This window comes from Oreochromis niloticus, linkage group LG23 (assembly GCF_001858045.2).
Source record: "Oreochromis niloticus isolate F11D_XX linkage group LG23, O_niloticus_UMD_NMBU, whole genome shotgun sequence".
Taxonomy (NCBI): Eukaryota; Metazoa; Chordata; class Actinopteri; order Cichliformes; family Cichlidae; genus Oreochromis; species Oreochromis niloticus.
The window spans coordinates 25,688,477-25,707,312 of NC_031986.2; the positions used below are offsets into that span (position 1 = coordinate 25,688,477).

The window sequence follows — 18,836 nt, forward strand, 5'->3', positions numbered from 1 at the left end:
GAATAACTGGTTGAAGATGAAGGCTAAGCCTGATTCTGCCTCAGGTTCCTTCCTGTTAGAAGGGAGTTTTTCTTTCCTGCTGTCTTTAAGTGCTTGCTCAAGGTGGTCATTCGATTGTTGGGGTTTTCGCTGTACTTACAATATATGATTGCTGTTATGATTTGGTGCTATATAAATAAAATTGAACTGAATAAAGTTTAGTGGAGGGAGGTTATGGTGGATCTAACCCCCTTAGTTTTAGTATAACAGAATAATGGAAGAACAATAACCCAGGGAATAATTTCCCATTGTGTTGAATAAAATGGTAATCAATGGCTATGTATGCTTTCCTCTCACAAACCTCAGGATATCTGGCTTTGAAGACCAAGATGACTGAATATGAAACAAAGTCCACAAACTAAAAGAGAAATTATCAGTCGTTGTAATAATGATCACTGCTGAGAAGTTAATAGGCCTTGGCTTTTCTTCTTAAACACATTGTAGAGCACTCAGCACCCTTTACTAAAAGATTTAAGTGATTTATGTATACTTTTGACTATGTGGGGGGGAAATCCACAATAGATTCAAATGTGCCCATCCCATTCATGTTGTTTAAAGTCCAAATATTTTTGACCTCTATAGCTAATTCCATCTTCATAACTACTGTGCAACAAACAGTATCACTCTAGTATTCTAATCTACTACTACTGTCAAAAATACTTCCACTAGTACCTGTACTAAATATTTGTGTTTCCTTTCAGGGTAGGGCAGTCCACTCCCAACCAAGAAGACATCACTGAAAGATGACTTTATCCTTCATCAACCGTTGCATAGTAGTTTTTTTCTGTGCAGTTGTTGTTGACTAGCCTTTATGTTTTCATAGTATTGTTAGAAAATACCATCTAGGCTACGTCCACACGTACACGGGTATTTTTGAAAACGGAGATTTTCCGTTTTCGTTTTAAAAAATAATCCCGTCCACACGTAAACGCAGAAATGAAGGAAAACGCTGCTAGGAGCATGCCAAAGCAACAGGTGACGATATATTCCTAACCGTGTAGAAATGTTGGCCAATCAGAAGTCTAGAAGCCTCGGTGGGAAATAGTAAACAAAGATGGGGCAAAGAAGCAGAACCGAGTCGTATGTGTGGAGGGACAGTAACTGTGTGTGTATATGTAAGCATTTAAACACTGCAGAGTACAATTAACAGTAACAGTATTGTAGAAATTCATTTCACCTAAACAATAACGTGGCGCACAGTGTGACTTCAAAAAAGGTGCACACCTTTGACGCTCTCCGTTTTCCTCGTCCACACGTAAATGCAAAAACGGAGTTTTCGAAAATATCCACCCTGACAGGCGTTTTTAAAAATCTCCGTTTTCAGTGACCGAAAACGCCGTTTACATGTGGACGAAAGGTGCAAACACATCTGCGTTTTCAAAAATACCCGGGTACGTGTGGACGTAGCCCTAGTCTGGTTAGGATGGAAAACCTCAAATTCATCATTTAACAGAGGCAGTAATATTAATAGCTGCATTTATAACCATGATTCTATGTATTTGTAGTAGGAGATGTAGTTTTCATTCATTACAAATAGTGTAACATGGAGTTAGATTTGTAGTATCGATACTACCATTAGGTGTCGTTGCACTGTTACAGTATCAGAAGCTTTACACTCTTTCTGGGTTTTTCTTGTTTGTTTTTTCTCCATCCAATAAAGTTGTAGTTCTAGTCAAAGTTCTTTTTGTTTTATTTTATACATAATATAATTAACACAGCCTTTGATCACATAGACATGTCAGTCACAAACCACACACCAAAGCTTTCCTGATGTTTTTGAGTGGCAAAGGTGTCACATTTATAGATATTTCTTCTTTGGTTTGAATTTTGTTTTACTGTAAACACACTAGAAGTGTAGAAACAGCTTGAAGATCTGTCTAATATGTTCATATTTAGACTCCAACATTTCGTCTGTTACCTCTACTACAACATACTCCTTCATGTATTTTTCTGTAACCGTTAGAGTCAGTATTTCCTCCACAGGTATGACATTCACTGTCAGAAAGATGTAAAACCATTTTTCTCATGAAACTGCTGCTGCTTGTGCTATTCATTAGGATTCATCATCGAACACTTTCTTAATTTCTTGGTATTTGTGGTGGAGGTTTTTTTTGTTTGCTTGTTGAAAACATGGGTCAGATTTTGAAAAAAGAAGTGTAGAGCGCTTCTCCACCATCAGAGCTGAGCTTGGACTTCCTGTGAGGTACTTGGTGCTTGTGGGATTTTATCAGGTGTCATATTGGCTGAAGTCAGCATTTGAGAGAGGAAGTGTAGAGGACCAAACTGTGCCAATAAAACAGGAAATATAAAACAGATCTTCGTCAGTCCCATCAGAGCTGAGCTGCTTTCAGACGACTCCGTCTTGTTGTGGATGCTGAAGCTGATCATGGTTCTCCTGTGGATGATCCTGTTGGTGGTTCTGCTCTGTGCAGAGGCCGAGAACATGACTGAGGTCAGAGGAGAGCTGGGGACCAATGTCACTCTAACCTGCTCCAATCAGACATCAGACACACACTGGTACATGGAGATCCACAGTCACTTCACAGCATGTATTGGTTATTATTCCTCAGGAAGCTCTACCTACTGCTCTCCTGGTTTTGAAACCAAATTTTCAATCCTGGGAAACAAACTCGTGATTAAAAACTTGACAGCAGAGGACTGCAGGCTTTACTTCTGTGACATCAAGAAAAATGGCAGTAATCAGTTTGTGGAAACTTTCCACCTTGTCTCAGGTAAGTTTCAAAGATTTTGCAGGCATATAATAATAATGACGATAATGTTCATTATTGTTGTTGTTCTTCTTCTTTTTGTTAAGGTTATGTTGTATTTTGAATCCTTTTTGTCTCTTTCATTTTCCCTGCATTCATTCATCATGTTCTAGTTACAGCCTAGTTTTTATCATCTTGGTTCCTGGTGTTTTACAAAATGTACAGTTATTTCTAGTTTCTTGATATTTTTTTTGTTTGAAGTGTTTCCATATCATGCTGGATTCTTTTGGATGTAAATATTAAACTTTGTATGCCTAAACATGTATTTTAAAACTTAAGAAATATAGAAGTAACAGGAAAATATCTCATTTAAATAACCCCCAACCTCCACCTTGATAATTATGCAACTTAACTTGGAATTGCGATTTCATTATATTCATCATATATATAAATATATCTATATATAGATATATATATTTGATGACATATCGGTGCTACACCAACAGCTTTGACACAATTTTGACAAATACCCCTGTTAACAGAATGTGCTGTACAGTATGTGCACTTACTTTAGCCAGGATTAGTTGATCTCTCATGTGAAACTAAGAACAAATGAAAAAGCCTCTGATGAAACTTCGAGTACAATGTAACTCTTTTAAAGAAGTACAACAGTTTCAGAAAAAGAGAAGTTTCTTCATTGTGGCTGATTTGCAAAATTGTGAGGTTTCTTTTTCCTACCCTAACCCTTTATTTTTTTCTTTTTCTCATACACAGATCTGCTGACCAACAACCCACAGAATGACAACACCATGAGTCAGTTCAGTATCACGATCATCTTATATATATCCGTCTCTGTTGCCCTGATCATTCTAGTCCTGGGTGAGTGCGTAAATTGTGTTGTAGATAGCTTTAGCAGAATCTTTGGTCTGAACAGTAAATATTGACAGCCACTCCAAGAGAAGTCCCAGTATTCACCAATGACAACACATATTTAATTCCAATAACAGGCATACTCATTCATAAATAATATATAATTCAGCTCCTTCTTCTAATAAATCTAGTTCAATGACAAACATTGAAATGTGTGGTAAATGACAGGTTAGACTCAATCTTAATCTCAATCTTAGTTTTTACAACCAGTTTTAGTGGACTGTAACAAGCTTGTCCTACTGAGTATGATCTGCTGGCAGCAGCTTGGGTTTCAAAACAGATTGTTTTCATACATTCGTGATGAGATGTTTATCTGTGAGATTGTGAGTTTGAAAGTGGAGTGACTTTGTAATCTGTTGGCAGGCGGGGTAATGATACTGCTGTGTTTGAGGAGGAACAACAAAAGCAAACAGCTGGAAGATCCTTCAGCTCCCATCTATGAGAATGTAGTGACACTGCATGCTTTCCAGGTAATTCAACCACTGCCGGTGCTGACAAAACTGATACTGTGAAGGATAATTGTTCTTGTCACTATCAGACCTGAATTACCCACTGTACCCTTAAAATGACTCCGAAAGTTTTCAAGTACAAAGTCACAATGACGAAGTGAAAATGTGATGTCTTTTTCATTATTAAAAACACTGAATGCTGAATAAAGGGCCTAATGTTAGATGTGACATTGGGTATAGTTATTGCTGCTTCTGTTGCTAGTATGCGTGTTTATATAGCCCCTATGTCTGAAAATGAAGTCCTTAAACCTGCATTTTCTTTGATGTCAGGGGGCGATTACTCTGGTTGTAAAGTCTGGTGTACTGTATACATGTCTATGAAAAAAAGACTGTTTACTTGATTTATGAGCTCTGTAAACACTTTCATGATTAGTTCATGATCTTCATTTTTAATTTCAATCACCGTGGGAATGAATAATGTCCTCAACCAGGTTCAGCACTGTTTCTGTCAGTCTTAAATGGAAGTTACTGATGATGAAATTCCTGACATCAATTCTGTGGCTGACAAATGACGTGTAACAGTGCCAAAAACAGAAGTTTATCTAATGTCTATTTAAGGCAGGCTCCAAAAGTCACTCAGTTCCATAGATTCCATAGATCCAAGTTAAATTGTCAAACCTTTACATCCAAAAGAAAGATGTTTAGGAGCTACTACACAATCCACTTTTCATCTCTATAGCTAATTTCCCCCTTTGTAACAACTCTACAGGGGTCTCTTTTATCAACTAAAGCTACGGCCATTCTATTTGTGTTTGACGTGTATGAATTGAAATGAGTTGATACTGACACAGAATGCTGTAAATTCCACTATTTAGAAACACTTTACCCTATTGGTTAATTTTGGTCACTTCTGGCTCCAAAAAAACACACCATTGGCAAAATGTTACCTTAAATGCTTCAAAATGGGTTAAGAGTTTAGGTCACAGTAACTTAATCCATTTCTATAAACTAGAGTTGTACTCAAACAGATCTTTTCTACTCTCAGCACACAAAGTTTTACCACAACACACACACAGCTCATTATTTTATACATTCATGTACTGAGTAACTGTTTGACACACAGTGAGGGGATACTCACTGGGAAACTCTCTACGTGGACTGGAAGTGCACCAAATTTGATATTTTCTGCTTAAATCTAAATGATTACTCACCCGAATATCTCTAGTAATTTTTCTGTGTTTTCTGCTGATATCACTGCTAATGCTAACAGCTTAAAGTCAACATTAAAAACTTCATGTGTAAAGGCTAAATTACACCATTGAGCCTTGCTCTCAAAAACCAATATAGATGTAACAGTGTTTGTGTGGCGGGAAATAAGTGCTGAAAGTTTTTAAAACATGTTCAGCGTTGTGTTAGTACAGAACATTACGTCACAGAGTTGGCTGGTTGGTGGTGTCCCCAGGTGCAAGGATGTACTCTCCACTTTCACTCTGTATCTTTAGCAGTAAGTAGTTCTTTGCTGTTGGCTAGCTGCACTGACATGGGAAATTCTACCTGTTACTTGTAATGTATGGGTTTGTAAAGCACTTTATAAATAAGGACTGTGTGGGGGTGGAAATCAGCTGATGTGATAAGGTATTTTATGCAATACGATAATCTTTCTTTTCCAAAGAAAAACATGTTAATCACACTACAAACATCTCATCAGAATGTCTGCAGGGAAACTAGATTGATTTGTGCGAAAAAGGGAAAAAAACACAAAAAAATGGAGGTTCAGAGGAAGAGATGGAACATTTTTGGTAACCTTTTTTTTCTCATCTCACTGGCTGAATTACTTCATATTAGAAGCGAAAAAAAAGTGAAGCCCAAACAGAAGTGAAAAAGATGTGGATATGCTGACGGATATCAGGATTTCCAATTATGTTTTGGTAAGAAACATAGTTATGTTTGCGGTGTGATACAAATGTAGTAACCTGTGTTATAAAATCTTGTTTTGTGTTAGGAAAAGAGAAACTATTTAATCTATAAAATAGCGCTGATCACATTTTGCGAGCTGCTTTGCTAGCTTAATGTGTAGCTTGTTGGCTTGAAGCAGCTATCTGTTGAGGAAAATCTGGAGTTTTGGACTCCAGCATGTTGATCTGGTGATTCAAACAGACTCTCTTCTATATAGTTCTCATTTATAAATCGCAAACCTGAACATTATGGCTAACAGGTAGATTTTCCTGTTTTAGTGCAGCTAGCCAAACAATGCCAAACCACTTACTGCTTATGAGACAGACTGAAAGTTGGCAGTAAATCCTTGATTTTAACATAAAACTCATTGTTTTAACCAGGGTAGCACAAAAGTGACAACTTAAACGGATTTTTAATGTTAGTCTCCTTATATTCCACTGAGTTATAGTTTCTGTTACTTGTTAGCTAAAATAACCTAATGTAAGTGTTATGTAATGAGCCACCAACCAACCAACCCGCTAATTTAGTGTTCTGTCCTGACAGAAGATGGCGCTAAACATGCTTTAAAAACTTTAACTTTAAACCCCCATAGTTTTGGGGGTGATTTAATTACCTGGATGATTGAGCATGCATCAAGACGTTTAACTTTGAACACTTATTTTCAGTTACACAGACAGTGTTACATCTCTGTCAGGGCTCAATGGCCTTTATGCATTTAATGTTTCATGTCCACTTTAAAATACTACTGCAGTACTGCGTCTCCCTTGTACTCATTACTTCTATTCTATTTCAGGGTAAGGCAATCAACTCTCAGCCAGCAAAACATCACTGAAAACTCGAAAGACTGCTTTAACCTTCATCAGAAGTTGGAGAGAGAGATTTTCTGAACATTTGTTGTTGTTATTGTTGTTGTTTAAATTGGCTAACATTTAACTAGAAAAATAAAAATATTAATGCATGTTTCTTTTCTGTAGCAAATACATTGCCTCACATTAATGTATATTCAGCACTGTTAGAAAATATATGATGCAAACCTTTAAATTTATATGAAAATGATATAAGCCAAAGCTTTTCACACATTTTGAGTAAGAAACTTTGAAACCCTATAAAGCTGGGATTTGAAGGCAGGCTGTTTGCACTTTTGGCAGTAATGTGAGGAGGTAGTAATATTTGTAATAGTAACAGGCATTTTACAGAATACTATATAGAGTAACAGCTAGTAGTAGAAGACTAATAGCAATGGCAGAAGTACAAACATATTTACAGCTAAAAATTCAGGTAGTAATAATAGTAGTAGTAACCTAGTAATAGATGTAGTAATGGTTATGTTTTTGGTAATGCTAATAGTGGCAGTGCTAAATGGGGTAGCTGTAGAACTTTACACAGCACTACTTATAATTCTAGAAAGAACTGGAAATTTTAAGTAAAAATGCTGATGCTTGTTTCTATTGTTTCTGCAAAGATTACTCCAAACTGAAAAAATAAAGGAGGGAAAAGGGAACTATTTTCACGTGGTAATTATTCAAAACTTTCCATTCAAAACTCACGTCAACAGCTAAGAGTGTCTGAAGTCCCCTCAGACCCTCTTTGAAGACCCTTCCAGATATAAATTGATCCCTTATGGTGCATTACTTTGTAAACGTATATGTATATGTATATGTTACAGATAGCTCCTGTAGTCATGTGTACAAATAAGTAGATTTTGTATCGAAGAAGATAATATTACCCCATCTAATTGGACAGACTGACAATCTTTCTGATTTAATAGTTTCAGTATTTGTAGTTTTAACAGACATTTTACAGTCATAGCAGTAACTACTGGATTGTTTTTAGTCCCTTGTTATGGACAACGACATGGATAGTAGAAGGATTTGTAAAAGCTACAGGAAATTAGGTATTAACCTAGTAATAGATGCAGTAAAGGTCACATTAGATAAAGTGATAGCAGCAGTAATAATAAGGCTCACTAGGAGCTGTAGCTTATATAGAAGTATAAGGTTCATTCAGGTGTAGTGCTACACTACTTGAAGTGTCTTATCATTTCACATTTTAACTTAATGTTTATAGTTAAAGTTGGCAAAATGGTTGAGTTTTTCTGTATTAACAGCTTTGAGACTCAAGATGTCGCCACTTGATCAGATGAGACACATTGAACTTGGCTCTGAAGCGTTATGCAAGGAGTTTTCCTGTAATGCAACTCAGATTGGAATAAATGACACTCAGACAGGTTTTACAAATTAACGTGCACGGGAGAGAACTGGACAGGCGCCGTTCCTTCGCTTGACCCCAGTTGCTCTCGTCCGCTCTCCCGTAACACTGCTCTTTTATTATGGTTACATGGTTACATGAATATGCATAGGTTCATTAACATATGACGTATACCTTGTGTGTGTGTGTGTGTGTGTGTGTGTGTGTGTGTGTGTGTGTGTGTGTGTGGGGTCGAGATATGACCCCGTGAAGACTCCCCAAAGCTGGTGCCAGGAGTCTAGCGGTCCATCTAAACAAAAGGCTCTTAGACTAAAACAGATATAGATACGTTTATCCTACCATAAAACAATAAGACAAGGTACGACCTCTCCCATGCTCCCAGGATGTGGGTGTGAAAGTCAGAGAGCTCTGGAATGCACACAAAGCTTGCACAACGTAACTTCTCTAGTAAAAAAGGAGCAAACACATCTAAAAAAGCTTAAATGAAATGTACTTCTAAACATAAACATAATAAAATCTTTCAACACGTTATTATTCTGAATTACGCAGTTTGTTACCTGTGCTGTAACATTACTACTGTTACCACCAGAGGAAGTTGGTGTTATTTTAACAGGCACTGTCATCTCAGGTACAACAGGGTTGCTGCTGAAACAGAATTGTTGTGTAAATGAATTTTACTTCTGTAATAACATTAAATGGGGCTGATAAATCCCCTTGCTGACTTCAGCAAGTGGTTGCCATTTCACTTCCTTCAAGACTTGTGAGGTCTTTGTAGGTTACCCATTGAACCAAACTGTGCCAATAAAACAGGAAATATAAAACAGATCTTCGTCAGTCCCATCAGAGCTGAGCTGCTTTCAGACGACTCCGTCTTGTTGTGGATGCTGAAGCTGATCATGGTTCTCCTGTGGATGATCCTGTTGGTGCTTCTGCTCTGAGCAGAGGCTGATAACGTGACCAAGGTCAGAGGACAGCTGGGGACCAATGTCACTCTAACCTGCAATGAGAGTTCAAACACACACTGGTACATGGAGATCCACAGCCAGTTCAGAGCACGTATGGTCGTAGTTTTTCTTCAGCAGGCTCTACCTTCTGCTTTCCTGGTTTTGAAACCAACTGTTTAATCATGGGAGACAGACTTGTGATTAAAAACTTTACAGTAGAGAACTGCAGGCTTTACTTCTGTGGCAGGAAGAGAAACGGCAGTAATCATTTTGTGGACACATTCTGCTTCAACTCAGGTAAGTACAAAGTTTTTCTTTTTCTTTTTAACTGTGGACAGTTTCACATGACTGCATTCCACACCATCTTTTTGCGACTGGCAAAGTAGCTTCTGCTAATATACTGAGGTAGCAAGGCCATTGACACCATGGGTTTCCTGAAACTGAGACACAGATGCAGTGCTCACTTCTGCTCACTATTATTTTTTTTTCCACAGTTCACTCCAGCACTGTAAAGTCCTCTCTCATAAGCATTTGGCACAGCTTGACACACCAGGTGCCACCTCTCCTTCTATGGAGTGTGTACAGGTCTCACAGCGCTAATGCATACGTGGATATGAATGATTGATTGGAAATTGTACTATGCCACACTTTAGCTATGCCTTTGCTTCTTCGGGCCCTGGACCCTGACCTGCTGTGCTCTACTTCTACACTTTTACTTGAGCTAAAACCAAACTCCTCCCCTACAGTGTGACTTGGGCCAGCTGTAGCTCAGGAGGTAGAGCAGGTCACCTACTAATGGTTTGATCCCTGGCTGCTCTAGTCTGCATGCCAAAATTTCCTTGGGTCAAAATATCCTGGAGCAAGATAATAATCCCAAGTTGCTCTCTGAAGCATACATCGGAGTGTGAATGTTAGAAAGTAAGCATAGAAAGGTTGAATGAGGCATGTTGTATAAAGTGCTTGGACTGCTCAGGCAGCATAAAGAAATGCTTTATTAGAAGGAGTCCATTTATCATTTAGAGTCAGGTATATACATGCGTAAAGGTGATGATGATTGCTTTTCCTGTGTGTGCTTAGATGTATAGTTTTCACTGGAAAAAATCACAGCATAATGTCACAGAGCCGTCAAATGCTGTGCAGGTAACCAAACCTCACTGATTACTAACAAAACTGAAAATGTCTATAAAAAAAGGACAACCGCTGCCCAGGGGAAAACCTGTAGTGATCCCATATGTGTCAGGAGTATCGGAACAGTTGAGACGCATTTTTTCTAAACACCGGGTCTCTGTGGCTTTTAAACCCCAAAATACGCTGCGCCAAAAACTGGTCCACCCCAAGGACCCATTCAGAGACTGAATGGCCTGATTGATCTGAGTAGAGTTCTGTCATGTTACTTTTGCACCATTATGTTCCAGCACATGCTGTTATTACATGGCTTGATTAAGGTACACATTATGCTGACATCTGGGGCCAGAGCTGAAACTGTTCTGGGCCAGCACAGGGGCACCAGTGTGTCTGCAACTGGCCTTGTGCTGGCCCATGTGTGAGCCACCTCTGGCAAACCTGATCTGGGCCACCAAAGGGCCGTCGTTCTTTGCAGAATGTGGGCCATGTGTAAGCACATTGTGTGGGCCAGATTTGGGCCATACCAATTTTGCTATGCGGGTCAAAGTGACAATAACTGCACTTCCTCTAATGTCCAATTCAAGCTGGCTCCAAACATTAGTCACATAGACTCCCATGTTACAACTTAACACCTTAACAGCAAAATTAAACAAGTTGACATCCTAGTACAAAACAGTGGTTTTAGCCACTATAGCCATTTCCCTTGTCATGACAGCTGTATGTCGGGGGGTGGGGGTGGAGTGTCATTGTATCAACTCAGGCTGTGGTGGGCATACAATATACAATGGCCAAACTGCTATTATTGAGACTTCAACAGAATTTACCAAGTTCTTCTTTAATAATCAATCTCTGGTTGCTGTTGTAGTCAAGGGTGTTATGTGTTTTTTCATTAATGTTAATTTTTATACAATACTGTATTTTTTTTTCCCCCAACACACAGTTTAGTTTGAGCTAGTTTCCACAATTGGTTTCCTTGTTGTTCCTTTTTTAAAATAGATTTTTATAATAATGTTAAGGGCGGTATTTGTGAAGGGTGGAAGTTCAACACAGATATTACAATCCAAACTCAACACTTTATGTCATTTAGATATAATACTTACAAACCACACCTTCAGTTAGGCCCATTTAAGACTTATAACAGACTTACAGACATTTTCAAGCTAGAGTGAAATATGGGACTTTGTTTGTGTTATGACCTTAAATAAACGGGCACCACTTGTAGTTATGCCATTATTTTTACTTTTTGTGATATATTTATAATTTCTCTATTTGTTGTATTCAGAAAATTTACACTTTACAATTTTCCTTCAAAGTGGAGTTAATATTGACTTAGAGTTTTATAATTCGCACATTTTTGTAAACCCCCCGATTTGAAGTTTAAAGTCTGCACTTTAATTTAATCTTAATTGTTTAATTTAAAATCTACTGTGGTGGTGTACAGAAGCAAAACTGCAAAAATGTGCCTTTGTCCAAAACATTATCAGCATAACTGGACCAGATGCTTATTTATGGAGTTAAATCAGGGCCATACTTATTGAGCTGACAATTTCAACCATTCAAAAAGACGACAATTATGGGCATTTCCTCTTTATTTCATTGCATTTGAGTTAATTTTATACATACACACAACATACACACAATATATGGTATTGTTTCACTATTGTTTCTTCTTTTTTAAAAAGTCTTTAATTTTTTGGACAAAATGTTGTGTTATAATTATTATTTTTTTGTTTAATTTTAGTTAACTATAATAACCACGGATCAAGAAGGAAATAATGAAGTGAAGATCTTTGTTTAGACTTTCCTTATATGCTACTCCTTTTGTTACTATAAAACATACATTACTAGTACTGTCTTTATCTACAGTAGAGTCAGTACTTTCTCTGCTGGACGTCATCTCATGTACTGCTCATGTCCATCATTGCTGCCGCTTGTGTCGTAGCTAGAGACTTTGTTAACTGAGCTGAGTGTAGACTCAAGGTCAAGTTTGATTTCCTTTTTGGTAACTGTGGTTTGGCATTAGATGTTGCATGCAACATAATCACCACGTGAAGGAAATGGAAAGTGCAGAACACTTCTCTGTCAGTCCCATCTGAGCTGTGCTGCTTTGAGACGATTCCATTTTGTTTTGGATGCTGAAGCCAATCATGGTTCTCCTGTGGATGATCCTTTTGGTGGTTCTGCTCTGTGCAGAGGCCGAGAACATAAAAGCCAAAGGGGAGCTGGGAACCAATGTCACTCTAACCTGTTCCAACAGGAGTTCAGACACACACTGGTACATGGAGATCCACAGTCAGCTCAGAGGATGTATTGGCCGCAGTTTTTCTCTAACAGTCTCTACCTACTGCTCTCCTGATTTTGAAGCCAAATTTTCAATCTCGGGAAACAGACTCATAATAAAAAACTTCACAGCAGAGGACTGCAGGCTTTACTTCTGTGGCAGGAAGAGAAATGGCAGCATTCATTTCATGGAAACCTTCTACCTCGTGTCAAGTATGTATCTCAGTTTTGCTTGACCTTATCACGGTTTTAGGGATTTGTTCCAGAGTTTGAAGTTGTTTATCCTTTATTATTTGCTATTTTGTTCCGTTTGTTTGTTTGTTTTTTATTGCTGTGGATTATATTATTATTATTATTGTTGCTGTGATAGGGTTACTGGGTGCCTGGCTCTGGGTCCCACCCTGAACCCTCATGTTTATGAATGGGTCCTTACTGTTGTTTGTTTTCATAAAGGTGTGAAGGTGCCCATAAGTGCACGCAGGACAAGGACATCCTAGGTTGCAGGCTGATGACTGATTTTGTAATTTTATCATCAGATTTGCAGCTGTGTGTTCTCTATACCTGCATAAACAGAGGAGCTGTATTGTCATCCTCTTCTGTCATCAGGTGGTTGTGGTGGACAGGTCTGGCATGCCCTACTCACACAGAGTAGACTGCAAGTGGGGCACTGCTAAGTTCAACTGAGGCTATATTCGGGTGGTGTAATGAATAATTTCAACACTTCCTCAATTACATTAACAGGTAGAGTCTGGAGATGAGAGGGACTACTTGCAAAACAAGGTCACTGAGATAGTTAGAACCTCCTCGGTGGGAGGGCCCTTAGGGTGGATGATATTTGCCCTGAATTCCATCCTAGATGTTGTAGGGCTGTCTTGGTTGACTTTCCTTTACAATGTCACAAGAAGACAGTGCTTCTGGACTGGGGTTGTGGTTATGGGAAAGGATAATCTATTAATTAGTCCAAATTTGGATTAAGGTTTTCGTCTTGGTCATGGAACGCTGGACCAACCTGTTATCCTGTCACAGGCTAAACGGCATTTAGAATTTATTTTGTATTGTTGAGATTTTCATGTTAGGTTTGTGATTATTGTTTGTGTGTTATTCTTATTTAAGTTTTAGTTGAGGGTAAGCTTAGCCATTATTTATCATCTGTCTCCTTGCTTTTCTGTTTGATTTCATTTCTTGTCTGTCATGTGTTTCAGGTCCGGTAAGCTGGTGTTGTCATTGTTAGGTGTAGGCTATGTGCAGACAGGAATCGTGGACCCAAAAGTGCAGACACTCGGAGGCACAAAGTAAACTCAAAAAACAGCTTTAATGCTGAACTAAAAAGATACCAGAACTGAGACTTTAAACATAAACTCAGGCAAGCAGACAAAACACACAGCAAAATAAACGGTAGATCGCGACAATGACAAACTGAAACACAGGGCTTAAATACATAGAGGGAGCAATCAGGGAATGGGCAACAGGAGGGAAACACAGCTGGGGCAAATCAGGACTAACGAGACAAGGAAAGCAAAACCAGATACACTAACATGACACACGGACTTTCAAAGTAAAACAGGAAACATAACACAGAGACGCGAACTTAACAAGGGGATACAGCCGACAGGGGAGAAAGCAACTAAGGATTACACAGAGACAAACCATAAGACATGACTCTAACAAAAACCCAAAGACTAGAAATTATAAATAATATAATAAACCCAAAAACCCTGGGTCAATGACCCAGGCATCCTAACAGTCATGTCTAAGTCTCCATGTTTCCTGTTTTATTTTGAAGAGGTCTTGTGTTCTGTGTTCATTATTTTAGTTTCACTTTCTCCTTTGGTGTCATCATGTTAATTTGTGTCAGCTGTTTCCCTTCCCCTCATCACCTCTTGTGTATTTAATCTGTGTGTTTCCATTTGTTCCTCATCACGTTGTCTGTGTATCTTCCCCTCGTCATAATCGTCATAGAAATCAGTCAGTTCAGAGTCGTCATAGTGTCTTAGCTGAGTTTCAAGTAGTAGTTTCACAGCCTAGTTTGTTTTTCGCTTTGATTAATGTTCCACATATACCAGCCAAAATAAAGGCTCGCCTTTTGTTGGAGTTAATTCTGTCTCCTGGCCTGTCCGCACCTGGGTCCTCCAAACAACAAGCATTTTCCTTCAAGGACAGGTGATCCCAACCACTGCTCCTGATTCATTCACTGAGTTTGTATCTGTACTGTATCTGGGGGTGGGAGGTGGAAGACAAGCTCACTTGTGCCCCTAGAGCTGAACATAAAGCTTTTCATACATGTGATACATGCTGGATTCTTACAAACCAGTGGTTTTTATTGCTGAGCAATTAAGGTTAGAAAAATAGAAGGTAAGATGAAATAGAGATCCTTAGAAAACTGATCAGCAAAAGTAAGTATGACTTTATTTCCACTGGAAGGACACAAAGATAGATCCAGAGTTGCTATATATGTGACCAATGGTTGGATAGGAATTGCTAGGGACTGGTTGGGGCCTTAATAGCCAAGCTGGGAATAAGTGGGAGGCCACATTATGGGCACAAACTGAACAGGCAGAATATGTAGAAAATGAATATAAATATGAAATGAATAAGAGGGTGCTATGGAGGATCTTGTCTTTATTGTCCACAAAGAAAATGCCAGTGCTTATAGGGGAGGTAGATGGATGTGTGGATTATTCCTGCAGCTAGAGTTTGAGATATATTTCGCTGTGGGAAATGAATTCCAGGAGTGAGAGGTTATTTGAATCCAGAGTGGCTGTAATGTGGTTTGATGCCCGACAGTTGGCAGCCAATGGAAATGTGAGGTGCTCGCTGCTGTGTCCATCACTTGTCTTCAGACAATTTGCCTTAAAGGTTTTATAAGTTTAACTTGATACTCATCCACATCATCATTGGTCACTTTACTCATTATCACGATGTTGGCATATTTTGGTGGTCTTCCACTATGTCTGGTCTCTATATTACTACATCTGTGTGTGTGGCCCTTATCATTTCAGTTTTTTGCCACAAAACTATTTTGTACATGGCAGTGTCTGTACAAGTTTTAGAAGTGTTATTTGATCAGTTTCTCTACTGAAACTGTTAGAAAAAGCAAACCGAAATAATATTTTCTATTTTAAAGAAATAACTATTTCTTTATCTTCTACATTTTTGTCTAATATTTGAGGAAAAACATTTGGGGCTTCGAGTGTAAACTGTATGTGTTTACATTATCACAGTTTTAACTTTTCATCATCAACTTTCACATTTCATCTTTGTCCCTTTTCCTTTTTCAGATGCCACTCTGTCTGACAACAACAACCCACAGAACAACTGCATCCCGAGTCAGTTCTTCATCATCATCATATCTGTCTTTGTTGCCACTGTCATCATTCTAATAATGGGTCAGTGTATGGATTTAGTTGTCAATAACTTTGAAAGACTTTATGATCTCAACAAGAAATATCCACAGCCAGATCCTTCAAATTCAAACCAAACATAGTGATTTACTTATCATATATATATTTGTACCAATCCATATACATACCTTTCCATATAAAAGGCATCACATTTAGCTTTATTTTATTTAGAATTTGTCTTTTAACTTTCATTTTAGTTTAAGTTAGTTTCCAGAGAGTTTTTGGTCAGTATAATTTTTATTGTTTGAAAATGTTCGGTCTTGTTTTTATATTGTTAATATATAAATAAGCTTTTGTTTTCAGTTATACAATTTCAGTTATACAATCAGTGTTTTAGTTTGTTCGTACTTCTGAAAAATGTCCCTTAAGTTCCAGTTTTTATCTTTTTAGTTTATTATTCATTGACGGTACTGAACTTTAATTTGCCACTGATTGGAAAGCACAACACTATTAGGAGTTTCACTTTTAGAGCAAAGCGTTTTGATTCATTGATCATAAGACTGCTTATGAAGCTGTGAGTTTGGAAGTAAAGTGACTTAGTCATCTGTTGACAGGTGGGCTTTTCATACTGCTGTGCTTGAGGAAGAAAAACAGCAGCACACAGCTGGATGATCCGTCGATTCACATCTATGAGAATTCTATAACACTGTAGCTGAGCAGGTAAGCAAACCAATGCTGATACTTCACTTCAATTTTCAATTCAGTTTTATTCATATAACGCCAAATCACAACAACAGTTACCTCAAGGCACTTTATATTGTAACGTAAAGAACCTACATCAATACAAACAACAGATAAAACTCCAAAAATCATATGACCCCCTATGAGGAAGCACTTATGCAACAGTAGGAAGGAAAAACTCCCTTTTAGCAGGAAGAAACCTCAAACAGAACCAGGCTGTGGGAGGGGCAGCCATCCTCCACGACCAGTTGGGGGTGAGGGGAGAAAGGAAGTGTACTGTGGGTGCTAATGCTGCAATATTGTTGCTGAAAATACTAGTTACTACCATGAGAACTGAATTAAGTATTGCACTTCATAAATGTTTCACAAAATACTAAATCTCTCTTACCATCACCTGTAAACAACAAGTTGTAAAAAGAAAGTAAAAACATGGCAAATAATGTTTTTTTTTCTTTTAATCTCAGAAAGATAAATCTAGACTAACCAACCTGATATTATTTATGTGATATTATTGCTAAGTCTGCATTAATGTTCTGTCAGTTCTACTTTCAGTTAGTGGAGTTGTCACTTCTGGTGGTCATATGGTCACAAATAGCAACAAAAGTGAAGCCAAGTCTTTCGTGCCTAAACCTGTATTCCTTCTATTGACCAGCAGGAGGCAGCTCCTCTGGTTGCTAAGAGATGTCAGATCGCATAGACATCTATGACAAAGTGATTTACTGCTCACTTAATCTTTGATAACAATAATCACTGATGAGTTTATGGTCACAAGTTTAAGGTCTTATTGAATAAATGATTGATGGTGCACAACTGGACTGAAGGTGCATTAGTTCCATAGTCTTCATTGTTAAAGTTTTCACATTTACAGGATAAATAAACGTGTTTACAGCCTGCTCTAAAAAACTGTTTTGATGTCTATAGATAATTCCCCCCATAGCTGTACAGGAGTCACCTCAGGCTTAAAGCTTGTAGTATTATTAGTGTTTGAACAGGATACATAACCGCATCCAAAACACTATTGTTGAGACTTCAAAACAAGGTTCCCCAAGAACTGTTTTAATAATCAATCTGCTGCTAATACTACAGCACAAACACTATCACTACCCATCCTGCTTAAAAGTACCGCTATAGTATTACTACTTCCCTATACTGAGTAACTGTCTTGTGTTTCAGGATAGGAGGATCCAGATTATGGCGTAGATTTCTGCTGAACCAGCAAGACATCACCGAAAGATTTCTTTGCCTTTCATCAAACGTTGTTGCTGTCAGACTACATTCTAATTTTAATTGGTTAATAATTGGTTTACATTAAACTAAAAAAATAAAATATGTATATATTTTTGTCCTCTACAGCAAAAAGCTGACTAAGTCAGGATAAGCATCGTTAGAAAATACCTGTACAGTTATTATGTAAAACTTTAAAGAAATGTAGATGTAGAATGTTTTCAGGGTTTTTTTGCTTTGTTTGTTTTTTTATTTGTTTTTTTTTTATCCTTCTATAAACTTTTAGCTGTGTCGTGTTCATTTTTTCAGAGGGAAGTACAGGAGAACATCAATGGTTTAAAATATTGAATTTGCTTTAGCAGTTGAACTTACAGGTTACAGCACAGGACCTCTGTGTGAAATCAGCCATGTGTCTTCACACAAAAGGATGAGCCTGGATTGGGCCGTACAGTTTTATACCCCAACAATAACAAGTATTATTATGACTGTTTATCCACAACTATATCTTTTTCCGGAAGCAACGTGGCAATCCTGCTGTCTCCCTACGAGTCTTCTCTCCGTTCACGTCAATGTCTGACCTCGCCTCACATCTGCGCCTTATCCTGGAATAAAACTGAGAAGAGAAAACACCTCCCTGCCTAGCCGTACTGATTCTATTTATTATTTAAGTTTGGGACATTCGGTTCGGACTCCCTTGGCCCAGAAAATATCATCCTAGCTGTTAACTAGTTATGACATGTAAGCATGTTGCAAAACCATCTGCGCACTACGTCACATCACAATAATTCAATTCAGTCATAGCACTGAATGAAGCTTTTGACCCTTAAAAACACGGAGTGCGAACTCTTTATTGAGCACACAGGAATTTGTATATAAAAATAAAATAAAAAA

The 18,836-nt window shown here is 38.0% G+C and overlaps 2 protein-coding genes and 1 long non-coding RNA gene across 3 annotated transcripts in view; all 3 read left to right on the forward strand.

Moving 5' to 3' along the window:
* The window catches only part of LOC102075659 (uncharacterized), a 90,447-nt gene that overhangs the window by 18,887 nt on the left and 52,724 nt on the right, over positions 1-18,836 (forward strand). The gene's annotated exons all lie outside the window — the stretch shown is intronic.
* Positions 1,765-7,575, forward strand: LOC106096857 (uncharacterized). The gene is made up of 4 exons (XM_013265765.3): positions 1,765-2,771; positions 3,522-3,626; positions 4,041-4,147; positions 6,876-7,575. Exons 1-4 carry the CDS (start codon positions 2,411-2,413, stop codon positions 6,912-6,914), a joined length of 612 nt encoding a protein of 203 aa, XP_013121219.1. The 5' UTR covers positions 1,765-2,410; the 3' UTR covers positions 6,915-7,575.
* On the forward strand, positions 14,567-18,559 carry LOC109204652 (uncharacterized). The gene is made up of 4 exons (XR_002064181.2): positions 14,567-14,799; positions 15,918-16,025; positions 16,595-16,700; positions 17,895-18,559. It is a non-coding gene; the product is annotated as an uncharacterized LOC109204652 (long non-coding RNA).

Coding starts and splice junctions, on each gene's coding strand:
- LOC106096857 (XM_013265765.3), top strand. CDS start 2,411: ATGCTGAAGCTGATCATGGTTCTCCTGTGGATGATCCTGTTGGTGGTT. Junction 2,772..3,521: donor AACTTTCCACCTTGTCTCAG/GTAAGTTTCAAA, acceptor TCTCATACACAG/ATCTGCTGACCAACAACCCA. Junction 4,148..6,875: donor TGACACTGCATGCTTTCCAG/GTAATTCAACCA, acceptor ATTCTATTTCAG/GGTAAGGCAATCAACTCTCA.